Source organism: Gobius niger (genome assembly GCF_951799975.1).
Source record: "Gobius niger genome assembly, chromosome: 2".
NCBI lineage: Eukaryota > Metazoa > Chordata > Actinopteri > Gobiiformes > Gobiidae > Gobius > Gobius niger.
The window spans coordinates 21016251-21029736 of record NC_136853.1 but is presented as its reverse complement, the minus strand read 5'-3'; the positions used below and the strand labels follow the sequence as shown (position 1 = coordinate 21029736).

The 13486-nt window shown below is 40.5% G+C and overlaps 1 protein-coding gene across 2 annotated transcripts in view; it reads left to right on the top strand.

The window, feature by feature from the left end:
- dym (dymeclin) overlaps positions 1 to 9319 on the top strand; it is a 37764-nt gene extending 28445 nt beyond the window's left edge. For both annotated transcript variants that reach the window (XM_079551689.1, XM_079551690.1), the window contains exons 16-17: positions 835 to 948; positions 9088 to 9319. In XM_079551689.1, coding sequence (XP_079407815.1) covers positions 835 to 948; positions 9088 to 9237 — 264 coding nt within the window. In that variant the 3' untranslated portion in view covers positions 9238 to 9319. The remainder of the gene's footprint in view (positions 1 to 834; positions 949 to 9087) is intronic.
- Positions 9320 to 13486: the final 4167 nt, after the last annotated feature.

Below are 13486 nucleotides of genomic sequence, written 5' to 3'. Positions count from 1 at the left end.
ATACGTCGCCATAGGCTCCACTGTTATCCATAAGTATGAGGGAAGCATGCTCACCACAATCCCTCAGCGTACCAGCCTCCCTAAGGCTATTTTGTGAAGCCTTCATCCCCCTGCAAATCCATGTGTGTGAGTATGAGATTCAGGATGAAGGACTTCTTTTTTCTGCTCCTCTAAATTAACCCCTTATGGGAGATCTCCGGAGTTAATGAAGAGATTAGTAATTTAGATGTATGCAGACATGCCACACTCTTAGCAAGCAGTAGATATGGTATGCTATGTACCCAAACCAAACCCTTGCTTTCATCGAGCATCCAACTTTACTGGTCTCGTGCCCTCATTTTTCTTTCTGACTGAGGACATCAAACTGCTTGTCACAGTTATGTTTTGATATTTATAAGTACTATGATACATCTATTTTATAATAAAGTTTAGCAGTTTGAAAGGCAGCACGCTTATTGCCAAAGGAATAAGCAAATATTCTCACCATGCCATACAATGTGAGAAGAAACCCACTTAGATGCAGTACATAGTGTCATTTTGATGCCATACATTGGAGCACATTGCACCCAGTGTCATCATTTGGGGCGGGGCTGTTGCATGTGATGATGTGATGGCTCCAAGCTGAGATTAAAGAGGTCACAGCACTTCAAGACACAGCAGAGTGTTTCTATTAGTTTTCACCAAGATCAGAATATGTTTGTATGTTATCTAAAGCAGTGCCACTTTATGTCCCTTTGCAACATCCCCACTTCATTGACAGTTTACAATGAAAATCAGACTATTGCTTTGGTTTTATTTGTAAAGTTAAACTGCTGTTGGTTTCCATCTTTATAGGTGATTGGCTTCTTCAGTCAGCGTCTGGAGCAGGCTGGTAATGACCTCTCTGTGGAGCGAGTTCAGGAGGTCATTATGAAGGGAGCCCAGGCCCTCCCTAAAGACAGACTGAAGGTATGGCTTTATGCATTTACATTAAACCACCTACACACAAAAAATGATTTCATTCATCATTGTATGAAGCTCAATTAAAGGTGTGACTTTTGCTGAAAAACATTTGCATTGTTCACGTGAAGATGAATGGCCAGTCTAAAGAATGTCTAAAGAAAGGCCAAGCTGGAGTGTGGCAGATTGAAGTACAGCAGAGAGAATGGGTTTTGTGGACAGGTATATGTGGACTGGGGCAAAGGAACCTGGCTGCCATGGGGAATGAGACAAAAGGCCAAAGCCCCATTCCTCATTAGCATTAATGCCCATGTTCATCTCATCTATGCTGGCTGGCTACATATGAACATGTAATGACATTTCAAGGAGATGGGATGTAGGGCTGGGGGACACTTTGTCATGGGCTGAGGCGATAGTGGGGTGGGTGTGCGGGACATAAATCTGCTACAGTAGCTCGTTACCCAACACAGCACTCCTGGTGGGATATGCTCACCTCGCCCTTCCCAGTGCTCCTCCATTAATCAGCAAGGAAATATGTAACTAGTGGTCTCCCCACTCTCCTCTTCACTGGTGCTGACGCTCTTAATTGCATGTTTCATCATGTGTTTCATGCTCTATACTTGGCGTCCGGCTGTGAGGCATTTGTCTCTCTTGCAATGTGGAAAACGAATAGTGCGGTGTCTGTGCTCTCTCAGGCAGCACCTTGGAGCTCTAATGTAGCAATCGACCATCAGGCCACAGTTACATTTGTCGTCATGTTAATGACTCTGTCCTTCACCTTTGGTTCTACCAGCTCAATGTACAAGTGTGAGTCTTTATCAGCATTTCTCTTTCTCCATTTGCAGATAATGAAGGCAGTTGAGACTCACAATGTCTGATTACTATACATGTTTGTATAATAGGTTATTGTTTATCGGTTTATGTTTTATGCTACTTCAAAACTGTCATGGTGGAAGTTTGTGACGAAGCTTTTACTAAAGATCATGGTGGGTGCCACAGCGGGTAGAGCTCGCACCACAGCACAGGAAGGTTTCAGGCGGGACTGATGGAGTTTACATGTTTTCCTCGTATCTGTGCAGGTTTCCTCCGGGTGCTCCGGTTTCCCCTACCGCTAATGATATGTACTCTGGGATTCCCTTTGGGGACAGGACTCCCTCGAACAATAGAATCTTATCTTTCTTAGTTAAATAAAGGTGAATAAAGATACATTTCTATGGCCATGTCCAACTACTTATTCAAATGTATTATTTTATTTTAATCTATTGACCTTTATTTAACCAGGATAGTCCCACTGAGATTAAGAATCTCTTTTTCAGGGGAGTCCTGGCCCCAGAGGGGAATCTATTGTACATGTTTTTAGTGGTAGGGGAAACCGGAGTACCCGGAGGAAACCTACGCAGACACGGGGAGAACATGCCAACTCCACACAGAAAGGCCCTGTCCAGGTGGGAATCGAACCCAGGACCTTCTAGCTATGAGGCGTGAGCGCTAACCGCTGCGCCACCAAGCTCCCTTCTTCCCTTCTAGACACAGAACACATTAGAAACCTAAAAGCAGAATCTCTTATTCAGTATTTCGGAGTGGCTTGCCGATAGAAATAGTTTCCAGCTCTATGGAGTAATGTAAAGCTAAGAGAATGTCTTGTCAATGTCTCCAGTGGGAGCCGCCCGGCTGTTTGATGACACCATAACTCAAACAAACAGCTGTCTTTCTACCTTCAGCATCTCTCCATCTTATGAGCTCATTGTGCCCTTTCACCCCAATGTGAAAATCTATAGGCTGGATAAATGTTGTATGTAATCATCAATAAGTTGCTCACTAGTCTGTGAAAGCTGTTGGAGGAGTATTGGTGTTTTGTGTTCAAGGAGAGAGATTCTGGGACATCGAAAAGGCAAAATGGGACAAACCACATCATTTACTATTATTTTACATGGATGAATTTATGAACTTCTTTGGGTAATGATTATCTGTATCTATATTTATAGAAATCATTAATAATTTTAGGTTTAAGTTTAGGTTTGGTCAAGTTTAGTTAAATATGTGAAATTTATGAAAGAGGGCCACCAATGCCACTGGAATGTCTTGTTACGATAGACCAGCTTCTATTGAGCTTGATATCCTACAGACTGACCGGCTCCTCCAAGCGACAGACTTCAGGGGCTTAGTTAGCGGCTGTTACTTTAGGCTCGATGTAAAGTAAACAGGGTACATGCTGCTGGCTGCTACACTACACACCATTGTCTCATCACCATCAGTCAAGCCAGTTTCCAAATGTATTGCCCAAATGGAGCAAAGTTTGATACATTTGTAATTTACTATCACATGTGCGACTGGGTGGAAATCCAGAGATGGAAAATACTTGGCTGAGTACAGATGAACCAAATGAGAAAACGCACACAGGGCACCCTGAGGAGGTAAAGGATAGACAGCCACACTCCATCCAGACACCCACAGGACAGCATCCACACAGACACAGCCAACCACCACTCCTGAGGCAGAGGGCTCCCTCAGAGGAAGCACTGGGAGATCATAGACAATATAAAAGACAAAAGGCAATAATACAGGGGCTACTAGGGCTGGGGCAATACACTTTTGTCACAATCCAATACGGGACTATATAGAGTTTGAAAATGTTAAAATGATGTATTTTCCTCCCCCTACATGTTCCAGCCATGTCCTACTGTGTAGAATGAGGCCGGACCTGTTCACCACAACTGCCTCTAAAATCCTGTCACTCAATAAGTTTGTATTTCGGACAGAAATACCAACTATCTCCACCCTCATGCACGAGCTTAACATAGATTGCAGTTACACGTATGGCCTGAGGTGGCAGTAGTGAGTAACAAAATGACAACTTCCATCTAGTCCCTTTAAGATTAAAAAGTGCACTAACACAGATGTAGATAAGTGTTGTGAAACTGTTACTGAAAAACAAAGGAGTGTATGATAAAAATGCCTCCAAACCTCGCAGCAAAAAGCCAAATCCGATCCGATATTTTGTCTCAGCCCAAGATGCTACAAATAAGCTACAAAAGCCGGTAAAATATGCTCAAATGTGTAATAGCATAAAATAAAATAAGTGCATGAAGCTAAAACAAATAAACAAAGTTAAAACAAATAAATATTATTTGAAAGTTATACTGAAAAGACGCTTCGCCATGAGTCCTTTTCCTGACTTTGAGAATGACTTGGAGACGCAGATGTTTAAAATGTAAAATCAGTTCTGAAAGATGAGAACACCTAAGGCCATTAAGACATTTAAAAAACATTGACAAAAAGCCTTAAAGTTGATCCTGAAACACACAGGGAGCGAATGCAGGGATTTTATAACCAGTCTTATGTGGGCCCCCGTCACGAGCTGCTGAATTTTGTAAATGTTTTAATGTTGAAATACTGAGGGCATTACAAAAGCAGGGCATTACAGTAGTGGATATGACTGGTGATACAAGCATCAGTGTCTCCGTGTTGACCCGAGAGAGAATGGGGCGGACTCTGGTTCTTCAGGTGATAAACACCTATCCTCGTGACGTTTTGGATGAGTGCAATAAAAGTCAGCTCAAAGTCAAAATTGAAGCTGAGGTTTTTTACATGTGAGGATGGATTAAAAGACAGTGACTGTAGTTTTGGTAAAAGTTAAGACACGTATGTGCAGGCCTAACACCACATCACGTAACATGCTGCTAGTTGGTCGTCTGAAACGGTTATAATCAGTCGCTGGAGGAGCTACTGAGAAAACCTTTGGATTTTGCCTCATGCACTGATCCTGAGCACAAAAGTGTTTCCTGATTCTTTTATTGTGCTTTGTTGACAGTGGAATAGTTTTGCCTTCCTCCGATACTTTACGCAAACCTCGCCCAGCTTTCCCTTGGATACTTGGACACTTGGAGATGCCCTCCCCGACACTTTCTCTTTCCCCATCGATATTTATTATTTGACTTCCTTTTTGGACATAGGCACTGGATGTGACATACAAAGGTGTAATTTTTTGGCCGTTAAGTTAGAATAACTGCTGTGCAGATTTCCCAGCAACTTTCTCTCTTCTCATGTTATTCATTTCTAGAACATTCAACCATTTGTCTGTTTTTTTACTTTTAGGTGTAGAACTGCCACTTCATTATAATGGACTCCCCCTACATGTTCCAACAATGTCCTATTGTGTAGAATGAGCCCAGACATATTCACCACAACTGCCTCTAAAATCCTGCACTGTCACTCAAAAAGGTGTTAATTCGGGTCCGAAGTGCTGAGGCTTAATATAGAAGCTGCAGTTACACGTATGCCCTGAGGTGGCAGTAGTGAGTATAAAATGGCTAACTTGCATGTAGCCCCTTTAAACTATCTGGTCTCTCCTCTAGGTTTTTCCAAATGTGTATTGAAACCATTTATTAGACCATTTCACACGCACACTCACACACACACACACACAAAAAGCTTAACATGTAAGGGAAAGGGCACAGAAAAGTATTGTAAAATAGCTATTTTGAATTCTTGCTTTGAAGTACTAACTTTAAAATGACTAAAGTAACCAAGTTTACTTCTCCACTCTTCACCAGCTTCTACAAAATAATGTGATTTTCTTTGAGTGATTTTTCTGTTCTCTTCTGAAGAATGGCCGTTTTTTTTTTTACTTCAGTGTATCCAGTTCATTTTTTTCACACTGCATTCTTCTCAGTGCGACCCGTCTTTGTTAGTGTTGTAGAGGAGGGAACATCCAGTCCTGAATAGAGATATGAGGCCAGCCAGTGGGTCTGCGCTCCGAGGAGAGGGCCTGATTTGCCAGGACCTATAACCAACTGATATGAGTCCAGCCAAGTGGGTCTAGACATGGAACAAAAAACAGGCCAAGGGGAGAGAGTGCGGGAGGGACGGAGAGGGACGCAGTGACACGGACGCTGCTGACGGGAAGAGCTGAAATGAGTTCTCACTGTGTCCAGAGAAAGGACAAAGATAAAAATGGAGAGAATTTAGCAACGTCAAGGGGCCTCAGGAAAGTCCAGTAATCTGTGCTACGCAGAAAGTGATAGCCAACAAATGTCTCCCCGTATGCTCAGGATTAGGGCTGCACAATTATAGGTGGTCCGAGCACTAAAAAAACATAACAATCACACATGTTGTAACAGCAGCATTTCATGATGAAGAAAAAACATGCTAAAATGGCTGTGATGCTCCTTTGTTTCTACGTACTGTATAGTGTATATTGTTATCACCTTCTTAAAACATAGAGTAAATTATACTTGGATGTCATTAGCGTAGCACAGATTTCTTTCTTTTTTTTCCTGGAACCTTTGTCCTGTGAGGCACGAGCGCTGGTAGATGATATTCACTGCTTGCTACATATAAATCTCACACTTTGGGACACAGATGCTATTAATCAAGTTATATGTTGATGTAGCAGTTTTAGCTGGAATGTTTTAATTATCTTAATGGCCTAATTTGCATAGTCAGTTATGTTTCACATTGCTTGAACATTATAGCGAGTCATGTATCCATTCACTCATGTTCTCTTGTTTGACGCTTGCTCATGCTTGCAATGGAAGTACACTACTGCCCTCCATGATTGAACAGTTTGAGGAGTTGTCAACGTCAAATGAACTTTTGATGAGCTGGTGTATTGAGCTGTACGAAACAGTCACCTACTCACAAAATTCCAGCCGGATAATGCAGCTCACATATTGTGTCTAGACGGCGACAATGGGGTGGTGTGTGTGCAGTCTAGGCCTGATAGCCCTGGCATATGGCCTGTGACCCCGTAGCCCCTCTGTGTCTGTGTCATTATGATACCAATAGTACGCTGGTGAATAGAGGCAGCCTGGGACTCAATAGAACCGACTGGGACCGCGGCATAAAGGCGGTGGGTCTGTCTTTCACTGTGGGCTGATTACTGTGTGTGTGTGTGTGTGTGTGTGTGTGTGTGTTTGTGTGTGTGTGTGTGTGCATATATAGTACATCCATGTGCAGGCAGCAGCTTTAATGAGACGCTCCTGTATTATTGATGCCAGTGTCTCTACCTGCCTGCTGTTGGCTTTGCAGCTACATAAAACGTGCTTGTGTATGACAGTAAACATGAGGAAATCACCATACACCTTATACTATGTTCTCACCCACGTTTTTGTGTACTTAAAATGTTACGTTTCGTAGTAGTTCTTTATATAAAGTCTTGACTAATTTGTCTATAATCAACATTCTGGACGTCCTTTAAAGCCCTGACAAACTGTTGCTGGGTGAACTCATTGCCTGTGTCTGTCTCTTAACAAGAGCAGCCATTCCCCGCTAATTGGGTTACTCCTCACTTTTCCTACAGGCTCAGACCATAACATCACCGCCGGAGAGGACACAGGGCAGTGTTTTGCTCTGATTTAATCATCATTTGTTGTGAACATGTATTCAAATGACCATCAACCCCGTTCTGTTTTTACGTATGGGCAGCGCTGACTTCCCTCTCTGTCCAAATGAGACCATTAGCACAGTGGTTCTCAAACTGCTGGGCTTCTTCAGGAGGTGCCCACGGTCATCTGCATTTTCATCACGTTATTTTTTATTTAGTTAAAGGTGCACTATGCAACTTTATATGTACAAAAATAAAGTTGGTGGTTAGCTTAGCGCCTTTGCTTTCAATCCCAGTGGCTCCTATAGAATCTTTTGGGAAACACAATTTTTCACTCTTTTTAGCCGTTTTCTGGTGGAATATGAACTTAACTATCACACACAAATAAAGTCAAGTGTTACTCGGGCCCATATGGATGTTTTCTCACAGCAGATTGTTCAGTAGAAGTGAAAAAAACGCGCTAGCTAGCCGTTGGCATTAGCATGATGCTAGCATGAAGCGTCCTGGTAGCATTCGCCGTTATTTATGTATTTATGGGCTGTTGAACCACTTTGCTCCTCCCCATGTCTTTGTATCTTTATTTAGTTGAAAACTATATCCATAATTCAGTATTTGTATTTTTTGAATAATTAGAGAAAGTTTGTTTGTTTTCCCCCTTAACTGTTTTGAAACATGACCATATATGGGCGATTCCAGAGATGCCGTCTGTATCTATGATGCTTCAGGATGATTTTTTTTTTTTTTTGTCATTTTTTTTTTAGGATTTCTGGTAGGTTTTCGCAATTGAATGTAGCCTATACGTAACCATGGATACGGTTCAATCAGCAGTGAACCATATCTGCTGGTTTTAAGGTTTTCAGCCGTGAAAACCTTAAAAGCAATTGATCCTGGCCATCGGGATGATAAGTAAAGCTATGCTATGCTAGCCACCCAATACAGCCGCTGGGTCACTGAAAGGTCAAATACATATTAATATAAACTTTTATGAAATTCAGGTCTGTTTCAGTCCCAGTATTGCCCTTAATTGATCTTGATTTAGGCCTGGTGGTTTTTTGAAGGTCATATATTTGATGATGTGGTATTTGGTGTTGGCACATGAGGGTTTGCTCATAAAGTGATAGTACCTGCTGCTGCACATGACAGAGAGTGCTTACTGTTAACAGTTAACCCATTCATCTAATGGGACATGTCATACACTAGTTGTCTACTACTGATGTTTGTGTTTGGCTTGATCAAAGACAACTATTTAAATGTGTATTATATTGAGCTTCTAAGAAAAAGGAAAAAAACTTACTATAGTAAATAGATTACTTTGATTTATTTATTATCATGATTTTGACTGATTTGTAAGTGAAAGATTTGAGAAATATACCTAATTGCTATTTTTATAACAAGTTTTGCAATTTGTTTTCTGATTTAAGTTACAAAAAAAAGACTCAATTCATTTTAAAATCCAGGAGACATTTGAGAAAAGACTAAAAAACAGGAACTACTAAAGTTATCACAGGCATAAGACCTCAAGGAGACCGGGCCATAGTTTTTATGTTATTAATGTTGTACTGCCTAAATGATTGTATTATTTACAATTGGGATATTGCAACCATTGAAATTGTGATTGTGATTAGATTATGATTAAATGTGCGGCTACAATGCGGACTATAGAAACCTGTAATGTAATAAAAACATTTAGCCTCCTAGTATTAATGTAACATGCACGAGCAACCTTTGTGAAATGTCTTGAACACGCCTGCAGCCTCACCACTGTAAATATCTGTTATACATGTATTTCACCATATGCATTGTTTTTTTTTTTGTCTTGACAGAAATTTCCTGAGCTGAAGTTTAAATATGTAGAGGAGGACCAGCCAGAAGACTTCTTCATCCCTTATGTCTGGTCCTTGGTTTTCAACTCCGGAGTGGGCCTGCACTGGAGCCCACAGGGCATCGAGCTCTTCAGCATGGACTCTGGCTAATGGAGCCTGTTTAGTTCAGCTCACCCTGTTCAAACATACATGCATGCGTGTGCGTGCGTGTGCGTGTGCGTGAGTGTGCGTGTGCGTGAGTGTGAGTGTGCGTGCGCGTGTGTGTGTTTGGTCTGTGTGCATTACTCCTCTGGTGTGTGCACTTGCTTTGAAAGTGCCTCAACTTTGTACATCACTATGCATTTAGTATCAGCTAAATGCAAAGTCGCAGATTCTTGCTTTAATGTAATTCTCTGCTTGGACACAGCAGGTCCTCATTTGTCCTGCTTCCTATAGTCTCATGTAATATCTGAGTTATGTTTCTGGCACACCTGGTTAAAACACCTGTCTGGCAAGGACTATGAAGAAAAGGTCAAGCTACAGTACATGTAGTGTTACACTTGCCTAAACACGTTTATCCTTATACATAGACCTGTTATCCAATCCAGATGTACTATTCCCATATATGTGTGTAGGTGATTCACAATAAATTAATGCTGAGAAAAAGTGATGCTTAACAATATAACTATAGCTAACATTCTTGCAGATATGTTTTCCTTATTTGGTCCGTCACTGTCACAAAGAGGCCCGTACCATGACTACATAAAGGTGTTTTTGAATATTAAATTGTATATCTGAAATTATATCACTTTTTTCTAGAAAATATTAATTTATTGGGATGCACCTGTACATTCTATAGTTATGAATATCTAACTTCTACGGTCCTGATTTTACAGGTGTTTGTAATAAAATGTTGCTTTCTGAAAATTTTAAACAAATGCATATTGGCCCTAAAAGTACATAATTTTTTACGGAAGTTGGCTTTTAGTCAATCCCAGAGTGCAGTGGGATCTCTTGATTGGTTGTATTTCTCTGTTGTCCACTTGTTTATGTTCCTTCAACAGTTTTTGAGTTGCACTTTATTTCACACTATTCTTGATACACTGGACTCACCAAATTTAGTGCAATGTAATGTGTTTTGTAACAATCTGTAAAAACGTGTTTCTGTGTTGTACATACTCCATGGACTAATGTGCATTAGTAGTTTTGAGGCACATAGTGTAATAAGCACCCATGATACCCACTATTCCACTGTGTATGTCACCCATAGGAACATGTTATTACACATTGTTATATAGCACATTATATGGTACTAAAATTGGTTGGTACAAAGTATAAAGGGAGGGTAGTGTAAAATGAAGTGTTTTTTTCTCCTGATGAAAGACAAAATGTAAACTATTTACACTTTCTTCATTTTGTTTGTTTTATTTGATGTTTATCGAGCAAAGCTACTTTAAATTATTTATTTTGATATGTGTATATATCAGCCCCTCGTGTGTGGCTCCTTTTCATGAAGAGTGCAGTGGCACTATTGTGACTTCCTATGTGGTTCTGTAGCTTGAGATATGATCAGAGCTTCCAATTTGAGGCGAATATTACTTTGGAGATGCGGGGTTTAAATAAAAATATTGAATCAACACGAGCAACATGTCACGTTGTTATTATATGAGTATATGTCAGATTCAAGGCTAGAATATGTGAGATTTTGTTTTCTCCCTCAAAATGTTGTATTGACATTTCAGGCGTGTCGAGCGGGCGTCCTCGGGGAGGGAGATGTTTGATGGTATGAAGTGCAAGCGATCAAACTCTCTCATATGTACTACAGAAACATTCTGACATTATGATGAATCATACAGTATCAGTGGCTACGTTTTCACGGCCACAAAAATCAGATAACTCAACTGATGCGTTTATATTCACTTCGGAAATCTGAGAATTGTGATTTACATACCGGAGAGTTTGGGATTTTTTGCGCCACTGAACATTCTCTCCACTCCTCCCTTGAATCGTCTCCACCTGCAGAACCAGGGGAGATGGACATGAGGTCAAAGGGCTCCGTGTATCGTTGAGCCCAGTGGAGATGGCACAGGTTTGGAAACTCAGGTCCAGAGTTCTAACCTAGTCAACTGTGCATTACTTTTCTGTGCAATCGTAGTGATCCAGCAAAGTTAAACACAAATCACAAACTGTGCTTGAACTTTTAATAAGGACGTCAGAGAAGAGCTGCAGAGACAATTGACTCAATATTTCAAGCTGGGACTTAAACCCACAACTGCATAAGTGCAGGCGCTCTAACCACTACACTATCGGCTGCATATGATTTATCTTTAAACAAGTTTGGAATTCATTTCATGGAAAACTGTTTTTATATTATTATTATTATTAGAAATGTTTTTTTTGGTCTTAAAAGATATAGCATATCTTTGGAACATTTGTTTGGACTTTTTCTTTATTTCACTTGTTACATTAAACCCACAAGTGTGAAACATCAGAAAGAAATCAGATTACATCTCTATCAGATAATGTATATCAGATTATGCTGTTTTCAATAATCTGATAACTCCAGAAATCAGATTATGATCTGATTGTTGGCCTCCATGCAAACATAGCCACACCAGACCAGGAATATGTTTCAAAATCACAACAGATTCTCTTCCGTTTAAAAAAGCGAGTTGGTCTATGTGTCCAGAAATGGTTTGATTACCTACATTTGTTGCCATTTTGCACAAAAGCCTTAGAAGCTTTAGGACTGACAGAGGCATTTGGTCAAACCCCTGTAAGGTTTTATTCCCTCAAATATTTATGTCCACACATCTACTGTCTAGTTTGCATAAAGGTGCCAAAGCAGTCGACCCACAGCCTTGTAACCTCCTCAGGGGGAAAGTTTATGGCACAAAGGCCCCCACTGTGTCACTGGAGCCCCCTCTTCCCTGGAGAATTTTATGCCTTTCGTCTCCATTGTATTGATTTTCATGCTTGAAATTCTCTTATTCTCGAGGACAATATAATGAATGCAATATGATGTAAAGAATAGGCTGTTTTCCATACAGGGTCAGTGGCAGGTTACAGTGCGGCTCGGCAGACCCTCGTCTGCTTCTCGCTCTATTATCCAGCTGCCAGATGGCTGAGGGGACGCTTTCACCAACTGACATAGACCCCTTTTCTTTATTATACAAGGTCACCTTACCTTCAGCTCTTGTTTCAGGTGATGGGGGGCAAGAAGGATGGAGAAAGGACTTTTGGGAAAAGTAGTTTTTTCAATATCTGGAAGAATATGTTTTTACTCTTAAGTTCCAGACGAGTATAGAACACAAAATCAAGCTCTACATGTTGTGGTGGCACAGCAGTCGTTCATTCATTAACAGGCTTCTACAGCAACTTTAGATATTGAGGTGGAGGCAAATGAAATTGATTCAAAGCAATTTGTTTTTGGCAGTGCAGGTCAAGAACAGACTGAACAAGCTGGTCAGGAGGGCCAGCTCTGTCTCAGGCTGCCCCCTGGACTTTGTGAGGGACAGGAGGGTGTTAGCCAAGCTCACCTCCATCATGGACACCTCCCACACACGACACGGGACTGTAGCGGAGGACTCTTTCAGCGGAAGACTGAGACACCCTCAGTGCAAGAAGAGCAGGTCCTTCATCCCCACTGCTGTCAGACTGTACAACAAGACTGTGAAGTAATTCATGTGCAATAACCCCTGTATCAGCGTCACTTCATCAACCACCTGTACTGAGACGGCAAACTGACTTTTTATATATATATATATATATATATATATATATATATATATATATATATATATATATATATATATATATATATATATATATATATATATTATATTATATTATATATTACTATATTTAAACTTTTTTGCCCCTTTAAGATCAGATAAGACAATCCTCTATTGATCTCACAACGGAGAAATTCTCTTGTTACATTCAGCCTTCAATAAGATCACTCAGGTGCAAAATAGACAGGAAATGTGCAGTTAAATGTACAGTTAAATAGTAAAAAGGGGAAAAAAAGCTTTTCGATTTATTGTTAATAAGATATTTACTGTTTAGTGTAATTGTTACACATTTCCTGTCTATTGTGCACACCCTGAGTGTTTCTTGAGAGCTGGTGTAACAAGTGAATTTCCCTCTGTGAGCTCAATAAAGGGGAACTGCTGTTCTATATAACAAATTCTGACATACTTTTACCCTGGCAAGGTGTGTTTTGTCTGGAGAAATACATTTGTGTTCTCCTGGCTGTTATGGAAAGGACCCTCAGTGTACCCATAGCCAAAAAAGGAAAAGAGAATGAAATATTGCCCTTAAAATATACTCAAGGCCGGGGTACAAGAGCTGTGAAGCAGCCTGGGGCTGTGTACATATGTCCATTAGGTAATAAGTAACATAAGTATAGGAGAAGCAG